The sequence below is a fragment of the Carassius carassius genome, chromosome 3, assembly GCF_963082965.1.
Source record: "Carassius carassius chromosome 3, fCarCar2.1, whole genome shotgun sequence".
NCBI lineage: Eukaryota > Metazoa > Chordata > Actinopteri > Cypriniformes > Cyprinidae > Carassius > Carassius carassius.
The window spans coordinates 955,416-976,211 of NC_081757.1; the positions used below are offsets into that span (position 1 = coordinate 955,416).

A 20,796-nucleotide genomic window follows, 5' to 3' on the forward strand; every position below is an offset into this window, starting at 1 on the left:
AATAACACCGTTGCCATGAAAAACAGAGCGTTGCTATGGACGCGGCAGGATTCTAATCGTAGAGACGGAACTATTTTCTTTAGCGGAAGCAATACAATCGTGTTTAAATCAATAAACTATTTTTTTAAATCAATATTTTGTGTCAAATTATTGATTTATTTGGTGGGTAGCCATATAATAAGCGGGATAATGTAGAGCGAGGCCCGATTTTGGGTTAGATTTTTTTCCCCGTTTTCAGTGGTTATAACAAAGCAACATGAAAGAGAAATTTGGTAATCATTGTTTAGGTACATTAAACCACGTCATGGCCATGTCATATTGTCAACATGGTACTTATATGATGATATGAAGCAGATTAGTGGGTCATATATCATATGTCTAATGCTTTGTACGGCTTTCTTCTTCATAAAACGAGTCGGACATCACATTTTTGTATACATTTTTATTTATTTACATTAATAAGATACAGGACGTCTTTCAAAACATGACCTGCGCGAAAGAGAAAAAAAAATGCATCATTGTACCCAGCACTTCTGAAAATGCACTTCTGAATGCGTCTCTGTCCCCACCACATTTCAAACCAAACTGACGCCCATGCTTGTGGTGAGTAAATCATGGGGTGATTTTCATTTTTGTGTGAACTGTACCTTTAACACAAAATCATTACATTTAATATGACTGATAATATAGTATGTTTATTATTAAAAAAAAATGATATTAGTTCAAACATAAGTAAACACATAAATCCTTAAACTTTGATTTACCTCATTCATTGTTGCAATGACCAAAAAAGTCTCACAGCCTTATTCGCCTTCCTTTAATGTCATATGGGTTCACTCAAAATGTCAAGGAAATTTCAATGTATTTTATATATATATATATATATAATACAGTTGTAAAGTATCTATTTGAGTGCAACCTGTCAAATCTTGTAACAAAATCCTTAAACGTTGACCATGCACTGCTGGAAATGTCATGGAAAAGTCATTGAAATTCATTTGAAAAGAAAACAGGACTTGGATACTAGGTTCTCTCTTGATTTTCAGTGTCAACCCAACGTTTACCCTCTCAGTCTTGAATCGTTGGACCCCTCCATGCAGGTGGTCTTACTCAGGCATGATCTGAACGGTTCATCTGTCTCTCAGTTGCTTGGTGCCCTCTACTGGAAAACACATGGAGTATCCCAGGTCGGATTTGTGGACTTTCTTTGTCATGTTTTTAAAAGTTAGATCCTGTTCCTTGTTTAGCCCATTATTTAATGTGTAAAACTTGTGTGGCCATCTCAGTTCTCGGTCTGGTGATGGTTTGGCACTGAGCATTTAATTTTCTTTTGTTTTTGGGTACACAATTGGTAAAGTTTGTATTTTATGATATAAACTTGGATTGACCTCCATCTGTTAGAAAAGCACAAGCTGTCCTGATTTACCCACCGTGCAACACCGGAACAACGCACAGCCTGACGCTCTCACTGTAGATTGAGTTCCCCTTAACAAGCCGCAGCCAGATGCTCACTTACCGTTTTTCTGTGGCACAACTTTATTAACGGAGTTTGCGTTAGTGGGGGTGGTGGTGGAATCAGAGTCTTTGTCTTTGAGACTTTCTCCTTCATCGGTCTCTTTCTCTCGATCGCGGCTGTTTTGGTTGCTGCGCCGGGTCCTCCGCGTCGTTTCCAGCGCCGTTCCATCGAACAGCCGTGCCATGAACGCCAGGCCCTCCCGCCGGATGAACGACTTCCCAGCGAAGGTGTAGAGGACAGGGTTTATGCAGCTGCTGACGAAAGCCACGGTAGAGGTGAGTGCTCGCAGCTTCGCCCTGATGTGTTTTAGGCTGTCGAAGGAAAGACAATGTGAGATGTTATAAAAGCAGTTTAAAAACCTATAAGTTTGCTTTGGGTTTCTGGAATGTATAGCCTAATGACAATATTTTCTTGTTATAGATACTTTACGGTTTGCCATTTTGAAGCATTGCTTTCCTAGTCAAAGTTACTAAATGAAATGAGTTAATTTTACTTAAATATTAGCTACTTTAAAGGGTCATACGATGCAATTTCATGTTTTCCTTTATCTTTAGAGTGTAACAAGCTGTTTGTGCGTAGCCTATATAAGATCCGTAAAACCACAAAAATTAAAATCTCAAACCTAAAGATATATTCTTTCTGAAAGTTAAGACTCATCCACCCCTTCCCAAAACACCTCATTCTAACACGACCCCACAAATCCACGTCACTGTGTGGGAAGATTTCCGTAACATCGCCCAAATGTATACTTATTTTTAGCAACTTCATATGACCCCTTTAAAGTTGATTGCACTTAATGCATGAGAGCCATAGGTTGCTGAGATCCTGGTGTGAGTGTTTTAAGTTGCTCACTTTTCTTTTGCGGGAGAACCTTCTGGATGTAAAGCGGCAGCCACCTGTGAGAGGAAAACACGATTAGATTGTTTTCACATTTGAGAAATGGAGTGTTTGATGGACAGACACATACCTGCACCATGTTAATGATGTGGTACGGCAGCCAGAAGAGTCCGAAGGTGATAATGATCACCAGGATCAGTTTCTCGCTCCGGATGCGTCTGCGAAAGCGCGTCTTGCGTATTCTGCGCAGGATGCACACGTAACTGCCTATGATCACGCCATATGGCAACAAGAAGCCCAGTAATGTTTCCATACCATACTGCATCACCTCCTGCAGATCAACAACACTGTCATGAAATAACAGAGCCATAATGGGAAATTAACAAACAGATATCTGTAGATATTTTGCTCTTGATCTTGTTGTAGAAAATATGTCTGTCAGAAGGTTTGTTGGACATATTTCAAACAAGAAAAATTTAGTTCTCTGCCAAATGTTTTTGGCACAAATCAATATTTGTGGCAGGAACCTCATGCAGCATGATAATGTCATGATGTGGAGAAGCTCTTTACAGACAGGCAGGTTCAAACTGCCAAATTAACATGAGAATAATATAAAAATCAGAACCTGAACAACTCAGAAGGGCCCAGTTACTGCCGTTCACCAATAATTCCCTTCCAAACTGACAGAGCTTTCCAAGGAGAATTTCCAAACCTGGTCAGACCACATTCTGATGTGGTTACATGACATAGTCAGCCATGGGTGGAGCCAGTCCTCCCAAGGTGTTCTTGAACCATTTTGGACATGGAAGGACCACCACCCAAGTGGGAATTAAATATAAAAGATTTTGAAAAATATTGTAGGTAACTCAATTAATTTGGAAGAGAGGGTTTACAGATCACAATGAAAATGGAAGAAGCCTCGCGGATGACAACATGTAGGATCAATACTGTTCATGTATCGCAACTGATACCTGACTGCCATTGGTTCACCTGCATTCGAAGGGAGGGGCTTACCTATACAGTAGGTCAAATTTATCTGAAAAAAGTTAATTACTCAATGCTTTTTAAAAACTGTTTACGTTGTGGCCATGAAGTGGTCATAAAAATGAATAACAAGAGTTGTGTTCACTAACAATCAGTCAGGGTTTCACATCTGGTTCTGCAACTGATTATTTGTTTTATTTTATTGAATATAAAATAATGGTCATTGTTAGAGTCATTAATTTGTGTCTGTGTACCGGCAACAAAATAAATGAAACCTAAATTCATAAATTAAATCTACGATCTGTCTATTTAAAAATCTGCCTCAGACTGTTATTTTGTAGGTAACGTTCATTTGATCTTAAATGGATACTCTACCCTAAAATGAAAATGTAGTCATTAATCAGTTACGCCCAGGTCATTCATTCCTCTTTGGAACACAATTTAAGATATTTTAGATGAAAACTGGGAGGCTTGTGACTGTCCCATAGACTGACAAATAAAATATACCGTCAAGGTCCAGAAAAGTATGAAGTACATCAGAATAGTCCATCTGCCATCAGTGATTCAACCGTAATGTTATGAAGTGATGAGAACACTGTTTGTAAGTGAAGAAAACAAAAATAACAACTTTATTCAACAATTTGTCTCCTCTGTATCTCTCTGCACTACATGCAGCTGATGTTCCTTTCTTTCTCCTCAAAGAGAGTTTTTTTGTAGAGTTGTTGTGTTCCTGAATTTGTAAGTTCATTTCTTTGGTATTGTTTTATATAATGTTAATTCTTGAGGTTATGTTTGTCTAAGTTTCATGTGATTTATCATTCATATGTATCAGTGATCCTACTTGATTGTTAAACTGTTTAATGTTGAGTTTATTGGATTATATGTTGTGTAACTTATTGTTTGAATTCCCATGTTGTCAATTATATTTAAGATTTGTTCTCTGGTTCTTGTTTATAGAAACCATACAACTCTGGTTTGGTTCATATGCCTCTGTTGATGAATAATGATCATGGATTGAGTACTGGATCCCCTGTGTTTTGATGGACACGCCACCCTGCAGCACACATTCCTGAACCAACGCACTTCCAAACTTTACAGTCTAGATGTACAAACCTGTTTAAACATTCCCAGAACAGAATCAGCCAAAGATGCTTCAACAAGGACTGATTCATACTCACAATGATCAAATTATGCTTGAGGCTTAATTGACTTCTAGGTGACACCAAAACAGTATTTTGCACATTCAAACTGTCATGTTGTGCAAATCAAATCCAAACTCACTGCAATATCAGGTTGCAACGATTATTAAGATTATTTATTTTATTTTTCAAAACTGCATCTGACTAAAACACAAATTTATAACATTACTCCATCCAGTGAAAAAGTCATCTCATATGAATCAGGAGATAAATATGCAAAGATCAAGCGATGTTCACAAGCCAAAACATTCTGATGTGAGAGTAAATGGTATTTGTCACTGGAGGAAGCATTGTGGAGTGGTGTGGATTACTTGTTGTGAATTAGTATGATGCTTTTATCAGCTGTTTGGAATCCATTGAAGCATATGATGGAATGATGCATTTCCCCAAAAAATTTAAGAAACAAACTCCTCTACATCTTGCATGGCCTGAGGATTTGTGCATTATGTGTGTAATTTTCAGTCTCATGAAGCTTTGTGCTTTGTTTTTCTTGGATGTGCATGTAATAATTTTTTGATCTGAAATAATGGTGTAGAGTAGACTCACATATCGTGGTTGTGGATGAAAGCAGTCGCACAGAAGACTCTGAGGCTCTTTGTTAAGCTCCTTGATGTTCCTGAAAACCAAAACGGGCACAGAGAGTCCCAAAGCGAGCACCCAGAGTCCTGTCAGCAGCTGCGTGAGCATCCTGCGGTCCGTCAGCACGCCAACACTCTTCGGCCACACTATTGCCACCAGCCTGTGGAGACTCATCAGCATGATCAGAAATATGGAAGCGTACATGTTGGCACAGCAGAGGTAGAACAGGACTTTGCACAGCACTAAGCCGAAGATCCAACTGCGCTGAAACAAATAAACCATGAAGAAAGGCGTCAGCAACATGAGGAAGCCATCGGCGAAGGCGAGGTTCAGGATCAGGAGGATGGTGATGGAGCGACGCCGCGCTCGGGCCAAGATGCTCCAGATGATGAAGACGTTCCCGGGCACGCCGAGGAGGAACACGAGGCCAAGGATCAACGTGCCAGTGACCGCTCCACTGGTGTTGCTCAAGATCGTCTCGTTTCCATTATTCATGCTAGAGTTTACTGGATCCATCTTGGCAATCTAAGAGTAAAAAAGAGAATGTTTTGTCAGTTGCAGTGACTGTCTAGCTTGTTTTAAACACCGTTTGCATATGGTTGTGGCATCAGCATTGCACTACATTACTGGTCAAATGGTTGAAATAATTATTATATTTTTGTATATTTTTAAAGGAATTATCTTCTGCTCACCAAGTCAAGTTTCTTTTATTTTTTGAGTTTGAACTCAGTCAAATATATCTGGAGGAAACCTGAAAATGTGCAACCTGACAGAGCTTGAGAGGTGAAGAGAGGAGGAGAAGAATGGCAAATCATTTCCAAATGCATCCTTGGTTGTAATGGTGCTTCAGCTAAATATTTAGGTAAGGGTATGAATACTTATGTAATGTTCTTATTTCAGGGTTTTTATTTTTAATAAACTTTTTGTTTAAAGTTGTTTGTGCTTTTCTCATTATGGTACATGGCGTGTGGATTGATGTGGTAAAAATAAGTAATTTAAAGCAGTTTAACATAAAAGAGCTTCAGAGTTCATGTTTGGTCTGTCTTGAGAGGTTTATACAGAAGTAAGAAATCTCAATCTTATGGAGAAAATAAACGGTATGTTCTTGCTGCATATGACCCATCCAGGATATTCTAATAACCCGCCCTAATATAACATTTAATAGGCTATTGATAAACCACAATGGTAGCTGAACATCTGTGGATGTATATCAAGAGCAAACACATTTGTTTGCATTTTGTATATATTTTCGATATTAGATGCTCATAAAGAGGGTGGAAGCCACTGTAAATGACATTTGTGGTCTTCAGACAGAAGCACAGGTCAGAGAGTAGTAGCCTCAGCACATTTCAGCTGAAAAATCATGTTCCCAGAGCCACTTACTGTACATTAGTGAAGGCATTAGCACACGGCGGACACTGACATGCTCCCTGATGCATTACAAACACAAAGATTTGCTCAAGTGATAAGAGGAGACTGCATAACATTATCGTTATCTTCTCATACCAGATCTCCACAATTCAATATGACTGCAAATCATCCATTTAAAAGACACCAATGTGGTACACCGAGAAAGAAAACAGATGACCACAACACTGTTTCCATTAGAGGTCCTCGGGGAGAGGAAAGAAAAGAACACAGAAAGTGAAAGTCTAGAAAACGCTGAATGAATATGTGAAGAGTTTGTGCCAGTGTTTGTATGAAGACCCACTTCTGACCTCAAACCTTGCATGTCTATCACTGCAGGAAGTTCATACAGGAAATTATTTGTGATCATTTAAGCTAGGGGTTTTTACTAGAAGGTAAACCTGCATGTTATCAGCCGCCTTCTAACAAGGATGTAACACGATACAAATGACTAGTTAGCTTTCAAGCACATCATTTTATCCACTTAATATTAGTTGGTGTTGTGTAATAGTTTCTCCTAATGTCTGGTATTGTTTTTGTCAGTTGTTCAAAGGCAAGCAAATGTTTGGTGAGATATAGTTTTCAGAGTGCTTACTGAATAATAAATCAGAATTAGTAATAGTTCAGTCATCAAAGTTGTGAAATAACACAAAAAAAGGAGTTATGGGAATGATTTGGTGGCCAAAATGTGACACCATTGTAAACTCAGTAGAAGAAAGAAAGAAATTTAAAGAACTAAATAAAAAATTTACGCAACATCTTTAGTAATAGTAAGGTCCTCAAAGTTAGGAAATAAAAAGGAGTTATGGGCTGTGTTTCCCAAATGCCATGTAAGCCAAAATTTATCGTAAAATCTTTGTCACAAATAAAGCTAGGATTAATTTAGGCCTACGATGCTTTTTGGGAAACACAGTCCTGTGCAATATGCACACCGTGATGCTTTTCCAATACGCACTTTAAATCTTCCATTAAATAGCATTAATAAACAGTTATTAGACTTGATTTGACACATATGGGCTCTATTTAATCAAAACTGAACTGAAGTCTGCAGGTCAGAAGGTTTAAAGGTGTGTTTAAAGATGCAAAACTATCGACAGATGGCATTCACAAGACTAAGCGTTTATCTCTTCACCAGACCACATCAGGCATTTCCATCAATCAGTGTTTTCCTGCTTCAGTACCCACTTCAAACGTCAATCTGGAGCACAAAACCATGGGCTGATAGCTGTAAATCTGCAGAACCTGGTTTTGGGGCCTGCTGCCATGAGTCTTAGAAATGATGGTTGTGCAAGCAGACCTTATTTCCTCCTGACCTTTACATAAGCTGTTTGTCACATAGCTGCTTAGATTTAATCTTCAGTCACTGATGTGTTGTCTAGCCTAGCCATTAATGTTGCAACTCTTTTTGTGGTCGGATACAACAGTAGGAGGTCAGGGTTAAGAGTATACTGATTTCAATCATCAAAGTGACAGTTCAGCCTGAATTTAAAGGCGTCATCATTTACTCAAATCAGTAAGACTTTCTAATGTCAAACACAAAAGGTAAATTGTTCAAAACTAGTCATGTTGCTGTAGCCTTCAGATCACATATAGAATTGTATCTTCTGTAGGGCTTCATTATTTGACTCACCTTCTTCAGATTCAGCTAATTAACTCAGATCTCTATGAACTGAGCTACGCCTGTCTGGCCAGAATTGAAAACCCCTTGTTTATGGTAGTTTAGGGCTTTTCTGGAACCTGAAAGCAGCTTTTGTTGTGTGAGAAACCACAGTTTGAATCAAGATAATGGATTTCCATTGTGTTCCTCAGAGGGAAGTCAGTCAAACAACATTAGGGCGAATAAGACACTTTTCATTTCAAGAGGCCTGAAATGCTATCAGTTTAACAAATCAGAAATGATTTGCAAATTTCAGTGCAAGAGCCAATCGTGACACACAAAGTGCATTTTGCCTATAAAACATAACAATTAGAAAGTAAATGTGATTAATAAATAATTACATAAAACACATTTTTTTTAGGTTGGTCGTATTTCAAAACAACTTTAATTTGTTGGAGAAAAAAGTCAGAAAATTGCATCACTATTTGTTGCAACACTATTCTGTGACCGTATACAATAAGTCATATATTTACATTCAGTTCTATGGAAAACGGTGCAGAAGTTGGAATTTTGTAACAAGTTTTTCCACATAAACTCTGCTTCCTGATAGCGAGACCAGACATGAACACTGCCCCAATAAATGCACTCCAGAGATCTTTCACAATTCTTTCCTAATTCTAGCAAAACCTAACTCATACAAAACCAGGATCAGACGGAAGAAAGGCAGAACGATAACGAGATTTGCTGAAGTGAAGTTCATTCATTCCCATTTCAATGTGGCCAGTGTGTGGACTCTGTTCAGTGTTTGTCTAGCACACGTCTGGGAGACTCGACACAGTCTGAGACATACACCTCAAACAGACGTGAAAATCCACTCACACTCACTAACAAAGACCAACACGCCCTCGGTGGGAACACAGTAGAGTAATGAGCGCTTGACTACACCTGCGTACAGCGACACACACCTGTTTCTGAATCACAGACAACAAACATACGCACTTGTGGCTTTGTGTAAAATCATGTTCAATTCTGGCTTTTACAAGAATAAATCCAGTGCATTATCCTCGTTTCCTCGTGACCACCTCGAAAGGTTAATGTTACTCAACAGTTCATTAAGCTGATGATGTGTTGTACAGCACTGGCCTGAAACACAGGCAGCGAGTCTTAACAAGCTTTACACAGATGACAATATTCTACTGACATGCATGGACAAAAAATGTATGTGCAAAGATGTGCGCTGACATGCGGGGATGCCCAGACTCACTTTTCCTGGATTGTTGATAGTGATCTTACTTAAAAACAGCCCTGATTGCTGTCTACACTCCAAATATAGCACATGCTGTGTAATGTGGGAGTGTGGTAAATAAATACAACTAACACGGTGCAGTCAAAGTCATATCATAATTACCATATTTATGTACCATGGTAATTGTAGGTTATGTGTCTCATGTCCAACACAGTACCATGTTTTGCATACATGCATGTTGCCATGTATAAGATTCACATTATTTGCAAGTACTTTTTCTATCCCTTTTATTATGTTTAACTAATTACACACCATTATTACCGTTTCTACAAAGCGCCGCATTGCTTTTTAATGACATATCATGGAACAAGTTTACAGTGTTTTACTGCAGCATGTTAGGAGCAAAGATGTATTTACTGCAGTTGACACCTGACACTGTTATTTACTTGGCAATCTTTTGGACAGTCCTCCTGGTTTTTATCCAAAATATTTTAAATTGTGTTCAAAAGACAAACAAAGCTTTCACGGGTTTGGATTAATAACTAAATTTTCAATATGGGGTGTAGTAGACCTATCTCTTTAAGGTTTCTCTGGCCCTTGAGGTTCACTGTCCTGCAGTGTTTAGCTCCAAACCTGCCTGAACATTTCTAGTAATCCTGAAAATCTTGATTGGCTTGTTCAGGTGTTTTCACTTGGGTTAAAACTAAAGTTTGTTGGATCAGAGTTTTATGGGTGTAATGGAATCACTGATACCACTAAAGAGCCTTTATTTTTAAGAAGCGGTCACTGGTTTGTGGTCCTACCAGCAGCTTGGAAAGATGACATCCTAAAGACATCCTATTTCCTTATTTCTTTATAGATGATAGTGAGCCAACATATCATACATAATTTCTTAAACATTCCTTGAGCACCACTTTTAAAAAAAGACATAAAATAATAATCTGTACTTTATCTTAAAACCATATTCTACTACTACAAATCATTGTAGCTCAGGTGTTGCAACATCATGGTCATAAGTTTGATTCCCTGAGAACACATATGGGTAAAAAGTTTACCTTGAATGATCTGAATAAATGTATAAATGTTGTATCGTACATATAAAAACATATATGGTAGGCTATACAGATATTCAGTGAATAAAAATATAGCTTATTTAAAGACATTTTGCCAGCTTTCTTAATGACAAGCATGTTTTTATATCTCTATGGGTGTAAACACACTGATAATAATTAACAGTGATCTTCAAATCGACTCAGATATTATCAGAATACAGGAAATGAGTCTTACCTTGTACTTCCAGTGGCTTACAGCTATGAGTGAAAGCTAAGTTTAGATGTCCCCTTTTCTTTCTTTCTTAGTTCCTCCACATGTAATTCAGTTCCCTGGTGCTCTCACTGCTGCTGTCTGTCCTTCCTCTCTACAGTCAAGATACTTCTGTGGCTCTTTCTACATTCTGTGCAGCCTCACGGCGTGTTATCTCTCTCTCTCTCTTAGAGGCGGAGTATCTTATCATTTGATCATCTTAACAGATTTCGAAATACACAGCTGTAAATGACACACCTCCAGTAGAGACACAGCACACACACACACACCTTTGTTTGATCAAGCCTGCACTCCTGTTAGTAATGTCTGAATCAGCATCCTGCACTCATACAGATGCTTGTACAAACGTGTGTTAGCACACACAAAAACTCTTGCAGTTTAAATCTAGATTAAAGACCCATCTCTTTAACCTGGCTTACACATAACATATTAATATGCTTTTATTATCCAAATCCGTTAAAGGATTTTTAAGCTGCATTAATTAGCTAAAACAGAACCGGTAACACTTCCCATAACACCCGATGTACTTGCTACATCATTAGAAGAATGGCATCTACGCTAATATTAGTCTGTTTCTCTCTTATTCCGAGGTCACATTTCTTTTTTTTGGGGGGGGGGGGGGGGGGGGGGGGTTACGAAAGGTCAATTGGCAATGAGATTTACGAAGAAGTCTTTGAATCATACACTCAACAAAACGTATTCCTCTAAACAATAGGCTTTAATGGGGAGATATATTCTGACAGAAACCTTGACTGGTGTGTTAAACAGAGACTTAGTGGTTTGGGACAATGTATAATACTTGTTTCAACGAATGAATGGCAATACCTTTACGGTTATTTTCCTGTTTTCATTCATAATCTCAATGCGATTTTAATGGAAACTCAGTTGGTCTTCCTTTTCTGGCAAGTATTTTATGACACTTATAATGTAAGTCCTTCCAGTCAGCGGTAGTGTCCTGATCAGGTTCCTGCAGGTTTTGTTTCAATCATCTTTATGAGGGTTCGGCAGGGAAATGACGTGTGTTGTGGTATATAAGTGATTCTGAGTGCAGTTTTAATTGATCCCGTATTTTAAAAAACATTTTACATTGAACATGATTAATGTAAAATGTTTTTGACGTTTAAATTTGTCCTATACAGTGTATTGCACTTATTGTAATTATATCCTTTCACTCTTGGAAAAGTGGCACTGGATAATGCTTCCAGGTAATTAGAGAAACTATTTTCATGCATTCTGATAACAAATGTGCACTTCGTTCTGGAATTAACTCAAGGGTTATTCCTAAAGCAACTAAATGGAAAATACACTGCTTTATTTCCTGCACAATGTATTTGTACTGTACTGGGTTTTACAAAGGAAATCCCTTTTGTTCGGGCATGATTTCTACTTTTGTCCATTCTTAATTTATTAGTGGCTGACTAATAACTACGTATAAGCAATCAAGCAATCAGTGACATAATGACTAATAACTATAGCAGTGTAATAAACTGATACACACACACACACACACACACACACACAGCTTAACTTATCCAGAAACACCTCTCAAACGTCCACCTTAAAAACAACCCACATGTGAGGAAACTTTCACCTCCATCAGCATCTCCATCCATCAACATGCATTCAATTCAAACCTCTTCAAAAAAGTATTCTTATGTGTCCGGAAGCACCGCTATGGTTCCTGGGCCTTTTAATTATTAACTTATTTTCTCAGTAGATGTTTTTAGAAAAGTCATTGGTCAGTTTTCTCAAGGCATTACAGACTTGTCTGCATGCACGCCATCTGCTGGACAGATATCATCATAAAAAGCTGGACATAAAAAGTCAGAAGGGCCATAAATATTACAAATGCTCAAGAGTCCACGATCCACCAATAATAATGCACTGTTGGACTGTAAAATAAATCCCGGACGAGCCCCCACTTTGTTATGGCTAACTCAGAGACCATGCCACAAACAAACGATACAAAAGATAAATTTATTGTGTATCCAACACAAGTTTAAACAACAAAACCCAAATATGGGGTGTGTGAATGTCAATATCAGTAGTGTAGGGCAAATGCATGGATGTATGATGTGTATGAGTGCAAGTGTTGAGTGTAACAGAAGACATAAACTTAAACTCAAATGTGCATTGGTGAAGAATGCTGGCGTCCCGAGCGAGGCATGGACCTGAACAGGTCAACCGAGCAGCGTTCAAGCTTTTAGCCACCGGAACAGAGCAGGAAGATTGCGAGCAATCCAGCAGCGAATCTCCTATTTAAACAATTCTTCTCCGCTGACAGCAATCAAGTCTGAAATTGAGGAGGAGCAAGAGAACAAGCAAAGACAGGACAAGGGCCGTAACAAGCCTATCTAAAATAATAATAATAATAATAATCTTGCCAGTTGGCCAATCTACCCATGGTCCACATGTTTACAATAAATTGAGAACCATACCTGCATCTTCTTCCGGATGTTTGTACAATGGAGCTAATTTCATGGCAAACGTTGCTGGAATGTTTTATCACGGAGTTTAACTGCATGATAATTCACGTTGCGAGGGCGCTACCTGCTGGACAGAGAGCCACCCAACATGACCATATGATGATAATCAAATACATCAAACCTGGACAGTGACATATGTGTTCATGTATAATGAGATCAAATATGGCAAAGACTTTAGTGTACACTGAAATTAAAAGGCTTATAGGAAAAGTACTAAAATGCAATGAGAGATTAACCTGTTGCCATGCAGGCCAAGATTAGTCCATATACTCTTGTGAGAAGAATAAAAAGAGACCCACACACATAGGAGATCTGAATGAGGAATATTTTATTATTATTGACAAAATATATATTATAATAAAATAATGGCTGTATGTTCATATAATGCAGAGAGAATTTTTAAAAAAATCCTATGCATTAAAATATAGATCTTAGATAATTAAAATGGGTCACCTACAACTGTTCTCCTTTTAAGCATTGGAGTTTTTTTTTTTTTGACTGCATCTTGTAATTAATAAATAACAGTGTTCCATATTATGTTTGCAACCAATTAAATTGCAACCAATAAAACCAACATGTTTAAAAAATAATATAGTCTGAGATTGATAGCAGTTACCTGAAATGATGTGAAAAACAGCACAAACAAAAATCTGACTCTTTGTTGTACAGAAATCCTATTGATATGTGACTTGCATAATAATTTGGAACACAGTGTATAAGGAGAATAATCCTGGACCTTAATTTCTTTTCAACAGAAGAAAGAACGACGTAAACATCTTGGATGATATGGGTGGGTGGGGGGGGGGGGGGGGGGCAAATTATCAGGAAATTTGATTTGAAAGTGAAATAAACCTTTAAATTGTCAGTTGTTGAGTTAATTTAAGATAAACCCCCATGCATAATTTAGACAACACTCATGTCATCTTTGCAGTAAAAAGACTAATCACACATATATCACAAAAAAAAAAACACTAGTCTGTTCCCGGATCAGTACATTCGTTTGTCTCTTTTTTAAAAAGTTTGTGTTGATGTTTCTTTGCCTTTTTCACCGCACCTTTGGCATTATCGTAGTTGAGTTTCGCAGCATTCTTTATTGCGTCACACACCGAATCCGTTTCTTCTGCGGCTTTGCATCCGGTGACTCCTCCCCCGATCGCTCCGGCGAGAGCCGCGACTCCGACAGTGACCCCCGCAGCTGCAGCGATACCGGACCCAGCCACTCCGACCCCGGCCCCCGCGGCGATGATCCCCGCCTTCACTGCCACTGCTCCAGCCGCTATCCCCGTGGCTCCTGCGGCCCCGGCTACGGTTCCGGCTTTAATTACTCCGGCAACATTAGCAGCTTTCAGTAAAGTGACGACGGAGGCCACAGCGACCCCGATGCCCAGAAACGCACCGGTTAGTGTTCCCGTGGTCACTCCTGCCAGCTTAACCAGAAGTTTTTTGTGCACAAGCTTTTTCGCTTCTTCTCGCTTCTCTTCTGGTGACATATTGTCTTCATTTATGTTCTTCAACTCCTCTTGAATCTCCTCCTCCACTATCTGAAGCAGCTCGTTGGTGTAGCAGGCGTTCTGATTGTCCTTCAGCTTCTGCTCGATGGTCTCCAGCAGGTTCTTCACCTGGACTCTGTTGCTCCTGTATCCCATTTGGCGTTTTTTCCAGTATTTGCTGTCGATGACGTGACAGCGGCCTCCACATTTATCAACCAGCTCCTGTAGCTTCGGACTCATCTTGACAAACTCCTCAATGGTTTGACCTTCCAGCTGTTCTCCATGAGTGAATAAAACCACTGAATGATTGAAGGTGTCTTCTCCACAATACTCCACGATTTTATCCACGACCTCCATCTCTTGTCCCGTGTATCTCCCCACCTTCAGGACGATGGTGAACATGTCTGGACCCGGAGAGCTTTCGATCACAGACCGAATGATCTCAGATTTGATGGCCTCCTCATCCAGACCGGTGTCGAAGAGTCCTGGTGTGTCAATAACGGTGATCTTTTTGCCGTGGACCTTGCGGTCTCCGCTGACACATTCAGTCGTCACTGATTCAGGAGAAGCTTTGCTCTTGAAGACTTGTTGTTTGAGAATCGTATTCCCGGCGCTGCTCTTACCATCTCCGGTTTTCCCAAGAAGCACAATCCTTTTCTCAGGCAGAGAGTCAGAAGCTGTTTGAAAAAAAAGATGCTGTTTTTAATAAAGGAATTTACTGTTTTAATGAGCTCTACAGATGTATATTAATTCTTGAAAAAATGTAGCCATAATATGGAAGTCCATTTTAGCCAATTGAGAAAAAGAATGCTAAAATAAAATAATTAACTTATGACATGTTATAATGTTGCCATAAAAGGTCATAAATATGACATAAAAGTATTGATATACTAAGTCATGATTATTTAAATTATGTGATATCAAAATGATGAAAAACTCATACTTGACATAGTAGGTCAAAATTATACATAAAACATTGAAAATGAAGTTGAATAATATAAAAAGTGACACAAGTCACTTGTGAGATGTTACAATTATGATACAATAAGGAATGATGACAATGATAAAAAGTTTAAAGTATGGCATGACAGAAGGCCATAATTACATAAAAAATGTATATCTAATAAAAACGCTTATGACATTGAGTTATAATTATGAGATAAAAGTGCAAAAACTGCAGACATAAAAATCCAAATGATGCCAAAAAATTTAAAATTAAGGCATAAAAAGTCAAATTTAAGTCAAAATTACATGACACTCATAAACTATTTAGGAATATGATATTGTTAACAAATTACAGTTTGATAATAAACTCTAAGTGCTCTGACCGGTGGACTCTGTCGTTCAACTGGGGGACATCAATGCTTACGTGGGCAGCGACAGTGACACATGGAGGGGCGTGACTGGGAGGAATGCACCCCCCCCCCCTGAACTGAACTGAACCCGAGTGATGTTCTGTTATTGGACTTCTGTGCAAGTCACAGTATGTCCATAACAAACACCATGTTTTAGCATTAGGATGTCCATCAGTGCATGTGGTACCAGGACACCCTAGGCCTGAGGTCAATGATCAACTTTGTGGTTGTTTCGTCTGACCTACGGCCATATCTCTCAGGTAAAGAGAGGAGCGGCGCTGTCAACTGATCACCACCTGGTGGTGAGTTGGATCCGATGACGGTGGAGGAAGCTGAACAGACTCGGCGGACTCAAACGTATTGTGAGGGTCTGTAGGGAAAGTTTGGCCGAGCCCCCGTCAAGAGAGATTTTCAACTCCCACCTCCGGCAGAGCTTTGACCAGATTCCGAGGAAGGCTGGAGACATTGAGTCCGAGTGGACCATGTTCTCCACCTCCATTTTCAATGTGGCCACTCTGAGATATGGCTGTAAGATCTGCTGGGATGAGAATCAGCACCTCCAAGTCTGAGGCCATGGATCTCAGCCGGAAAAGGGTGGCTTGTCCCCTTCAGGTTGGTGGAGAGCTCCTCCCTCAAGTGGAAGAGTATCCAAGAGTATCCCTCAAGTATCTTCGGGTCTTGTTCACGAGTGAGGGAAGGATGGAGTGGGAGATTGACAGGCGAATAGGTGAAGCTTCTGCAGTGATGTGGTCGATGTACCTGTCTGTCATGGTAAAGAAGGAGCTTAGCTGCAAGGCGAAGCTCTCGATTTACCGGTCGATCTATATTCCTACTCTCACTTATGTCTGTGGGTCATGACCAAAAGGACAAGATACTGGGTATAAGGGGCCAAAATTAGCTTTCTCCATAGGGTGGCTGGGCGCTCCCTTAGAGATAGGGTGAGGACCTTGGCCACTCAGGAGGAGCTAAGAGTAGAGCTGCTGCTCCTCCACATCGAGAGGAGCCAGCTGAGGTGGATCGGGCATCTGTTCCGAATGCCTCCTGGACGCCTTCCTGGGGAGGTGTTCCAGACACGTCCCACCAGGAGGAGGCCCCGAGGGAAGACCGAGGACACGCTGGAGGGACTAAGTCTCTTGGCAGGCCTGGGAACACATCGGTATCCCCCCAGAAGAGCTGGAGGAAGTGTCTAGGGAGAGGGACATCTCTGCTTAGACTGCTGTCCCAGCAACCTGACCCAAGATAAGCAGAAGAAGGTGAATGGATGGATGGAAGAACAACGAGGGTCAAACAACACTGATTTTCATTGTATTTAAAAACAATTTAAGACATCTATGTTCAACAGCAAAAATAATGTCATGTATTTTTGAAACAATCACAATTGACCTCTCACTAAGCCCCACCCTCCTTGGTTACTGTTGCTACGCCTGTCAAGCTTTCGCACCTGGCATGTCTATTACAGTTTGTATACACTAGTGTCAGGCATTCCCAAGGAGTTTATTAGTAATTTTTGGCGAACAGGTAAAATATCTGAGAGAGCAAGACAAATGGGAATGCAGTATGTATTCAAGGAAAATATCCACAATATAATATTTAACCAATTAGAGAATAATTTCATGAAAACTGAAGCAAAAGCCTAAGTTATAGGCCCAGCACAAGCAGCAGCGGCCTCATACGTTGACCATTAAAATGGGAAACAAACAAATTGAGGAACAGCGATATTCATGCACAGCAGGGTAAGTGAAATTAGAATTTTTTTAATCGAATAATTATAACATTATATTATTATTAACATTACAAAATAACATTCTCCCACTTATATTTTTAGCGTGCCAGGCTACAGCTCACATTTAGTTGTGAATGGGACCTCCCACACTGTTTGATACACACCTGGCATTTCTCCCCTTGGGTTTAAGGTTTTGGGAAGGGAAAAAATTCCACCACCTCATCCAAACTTTTAGAATACCGGGTATCAGATTTGCACAATCCATACACACAACGCTTTGGCATGTTTAGCTCGCCAAAGAAAGCTTGCCATACCTCCCGCGCCTAGTTACGGTTGCTAAGCCACAATTGGCCTTTGGCGGTTTTCGGGCATGGCTTAGCGAAGGGTCAATTCAGTCCAAATATAAGTTTAATGAATGATAACCATTTTCATTTGGGGGTGAACTGTCCCTTTAAGACTATCATCTGAACTTCTATAGTTTAAAAACCTAAAAAAGCTTTTCATCTTAAATATGGCAACACTAGGAATTGTTCAGAGTCAAATATCATCTCATATTTTAGAATCATAAGGAAAGATATTTCATTAATGCTATCTCTTACCTCCCATATTCCATCTACTGAAGTGCAGTAATGAATCAAAATTATGTTGTATTAATGATGTTTTTATCTCAAATCGCATCCAGACATGGTTCCTGGTTCTCTATATGATCATTTAATAAAAAGCCACTCTAATATAAAGTCCATAGCTGTGTATCTTTGAACAACTTGAAGAGTTTTACTGCTTGAAACACCCTTAAATGAGTCATAGACACTACATGAGCTACAGGAATTACCAGAGTGACCAGTACGCTTTCACACACCTCCTACTTTACGTCACAATCTCTCTAAACAGCACATTCCTTCAGAATCAGAGACAGGAAAGTCTTCCTGAGAGATAAACAGATAGTAAACAAAGTCAAACTCTATTATTAGCACAATAGAAAAGGCTGAAGTGTAAATAATCCACATTACCTTTACTGTGTTCTAGCACTGAAGATCAACGACTGAAGTCCTTAAAAGAGTTATATTGTCATGCTCAGTACGGCTACATTTACTATTGTTAGGCTACTTCAAAAAATCCTTCAGAATCTCATATTGTTATATTTAGAAAGATAATTACCATGAACCATCTTGATGTTTCTCACGTCACACATTCATCATTGGTTTCTCTGGAGATCCTGTAAACGAACAAGGCTTCGGGGTGGAGCAAATGCTGCTGCTCTTTATGAATAACACACCCAACTGACATCTCTGCATTTAGCCTAGCTTCCTTACAGATCACAAGAAAATATGCAATAAAATTGAAAAATACACTGCTACAAACCTATTTTTCAAAAGAGGGAACCGTCATAACCTTCAAAAGAATATTAATCATCTTTTCCATAACCAAAGCTTCGACTTGAATTCTTAAAATGTAAATGCACAATATCTTGATAAATAATGACTTTTGATGTAAAGACATCATGAATACATCATGAATTTCCCGTGGGCTCACCACCTACAGGAGGGACCGTAAGGGGCTGGTGCTTAGAGAATCGGGCGGCAGTCGAAGGCGGGGGCCTCGACAGCCCGATCCCTGGACACGGAAACTAGCTCTAGGGACGTGGAACGTCACCTCACTGGCGGGGAAGGAGCCCGAGATTGTGCGTGAGGTTGAGAGGTTCCGACTAGCGATAGTCGGGCTCACCTCTACGCACAGCTTGGGCTCTGGAACCACACTCCTCGAGAGAGGATGGACTCTTCACCACTCTGGAGTTGCCCATGGTGAGAGGCAGGGGCTAGCCATTTGGGTGCCCTAAGCACAAATGCTTGGCGGTGCCCCCCCCCCTTCCCCCCCCCCCCCCCCCCCTCCCCAACCAACCACCCACCAACCAAAGAAATAACTACCATTCAGAATTTCTTAGTTAGGTTCTCTTTACTTCCAAAATAACTGCTGCAAATGAATAATTGGAACTGAACAATGTAAACACAGAAAGTTAAAAGTGCAAAAAAAGTTTAGTGCAAATAACAGTATAAGTGTATGAATATTATGAAGTATGAATTTTAAAGTGCACATTTTAAACTGCAAATAACCATGCATAACTGCACAGTAGAAATTACTCAACAGAGGCACTACATCTCTATAAAGAGACCATTCTGCTATTCTATAGAACTATATTAAACATTTTCACTACCATCAGTTGTCAGAGGCCCTACAGAGGCCTACATTTCCTAGCTGCAAAATCAGCTATCAGGTCATCATATGAAAGTTTCTGAGCCACGTCCCCATTGATGCTGATGACAGCCAGACCACTTAAACGTTCCTGCCCCCCTGATGAACGCAGGTACGTTTTGATGAGTTTGAGCTTTGAAAAGCTTCGCTAAGCAGAGGCAACTGTGACAGGGAGAGTTAGTAAATGTTTGTGTACTGTGTATAATTATTTTGTATATATAATTTATATAATTTGTATAATTATTTTTTATATATAATTTATATATACAAAATAATTATACACAGTACACACACATATATCATGTAGACACAACCTCCAACCACCTGGTGGTCTACAGACTGAAGTCTTATGCATAACTGCACTCTTTGGATGCAAGGCATCAGACTGAAGCTATTTTATTCTGAATAACAAAGACATTTTATTTTGAAGAACGATGGTCAAACAACACTGATTTTCATTGTATTTAAAAACAATTTGAAACTTCTAATTTCAACAGCAAAATTAAAGTAATGTATTTTTGAAACAATCACAATTCAGTCAAAATTGAGGTTTAATATATGATATTTTTTATTTTGGGGTGAACTGCCCCTTTAAGATGATTATTGTCTGAACTTATAAAGTTCAGAAACTCTAGCAACTTTTCATCTTAAATATGGCAACTCCTGTAATCGTTCAAAGTCAAATATCATCTCATATATGACAATCATAAGATCAATTTATTAAAAGTTTAACAAAAATTAGACATGTTTAGGGCCCTATGAAATGTTTTATTTTTTCTTCACCATATGTTTTATTGTTACCAA

General features: G+C 39.3%; 2 protein-coding genes and 1 long non-coding RNA gene across 3 annotated transcripts; all 3 read right to left on the reverse strand.

The window, feature by feature from the left end:
* Positions 1-715: 715 nt before the first annotated feature.
* LOC132115827 (leukotriene B4 receptor 1-like) lies at positions 716-10,830 on the reverse strand. The gene is made up of 5 exons (XM_059524211.1): positions 10,653-10,830; positions 5,083-5,640; positions 2,484-2,684; positions 2,369-2,412; positions 716-1,827 (listed from the first exon to the last, which is right to left on the reverse strand). Exons 2-5 carry the CDS (start codon positions 5,629-5,631, stop codon positions 1,509-1,511), a joined length of 1,113 nt encoding a protein of 370 aa, XP_059380194.1. The 5' UTR covers positions 5,632-5,640; positions 10,653-10,830; the 3' UTR covers positions 716-1,508.
* Positions 10,831-12,708: 1,878 nt separating this feature from the next.
* Positions 12,709-13,344, reverse strand: LOC132113529 (uncharacterized). Its single transcript, XR_009425177.1, has 2 exons — positions 13,127-13,344; positions 12,709-12,981 (listed from the first exon to the last, which is right to left on the reverse strand). It is a non-coding gene; the product is annotated as an uncharacterized LOC132113529 (long non-coding RNA).
* Positions 13,345-13,958: 614 nt separating this feature from the next.
* Positions 13,959-18,485, reverse strand: LOC132113536 (GTPase IMAP family member 7-like). Its single transcript, XM_059521341.1, has 2 exons — positions 18,342-18,485; positions 13,959-15,341 (listed from the first exon to the last, which is right to left on the reverse strand). Exons 1-2 carry the CDS (start codon positions 18,418-18,420, stop codon positions 14,146-14,148), a joined length of 1,275 nt encoding a protein of 424 aa, XP_059377324.1. The 5' UTR covers positions 18,421-18,485; the 3' UTR covers positions 13,959-14,145.
* Between the last annotated feature and the right edge of the window lie 2,311 nt (positions 18,486-20,796).

What these genes read in the sequence shown, in the direction of transcription:
- LOC132115827 (XM_059524211.1), bottom strand. Translation starts at nt 5,631, where the DNA reads ATGGATCCAGTAAACTCTAGCATGAATAATGGAAACGAGACGATCTTG. An exon ending in TTCATCCACAACCACGATAT is followed by an intron (nt 2,685 to 5,082) that starts GTGAGTCTACTC and finishes GTTGATCTGCAG; the next exon opens with GAGGTGATGCAGTATGGTAT. An exon ending in GGTTCTCCCGCAAAAGAAAA is followed by an intron (nt 1,828 to 2,368) that starts GTGAGCAACTTA and finishes TTCCTTCGACAG; the next exon opens with CCTAAAACACATCAGGGCGA.
- LOC132113536 (XM_059521341.1), bottom strand. Translation starts at nt 18,420, where the DNA reads ATGCGATTTGAGATAAAAACATCATTAATACAACATAATTTTGATTCA. An exon ending in CAGTAGATGGAATATGGGAG is followed by an intron (nt 15,342 to 18,341) that starts GTAAGAGATAGC and finishes TTTTTCAAACAG; the next exon opens with CTTCTGACTCTCTGCCTGAG.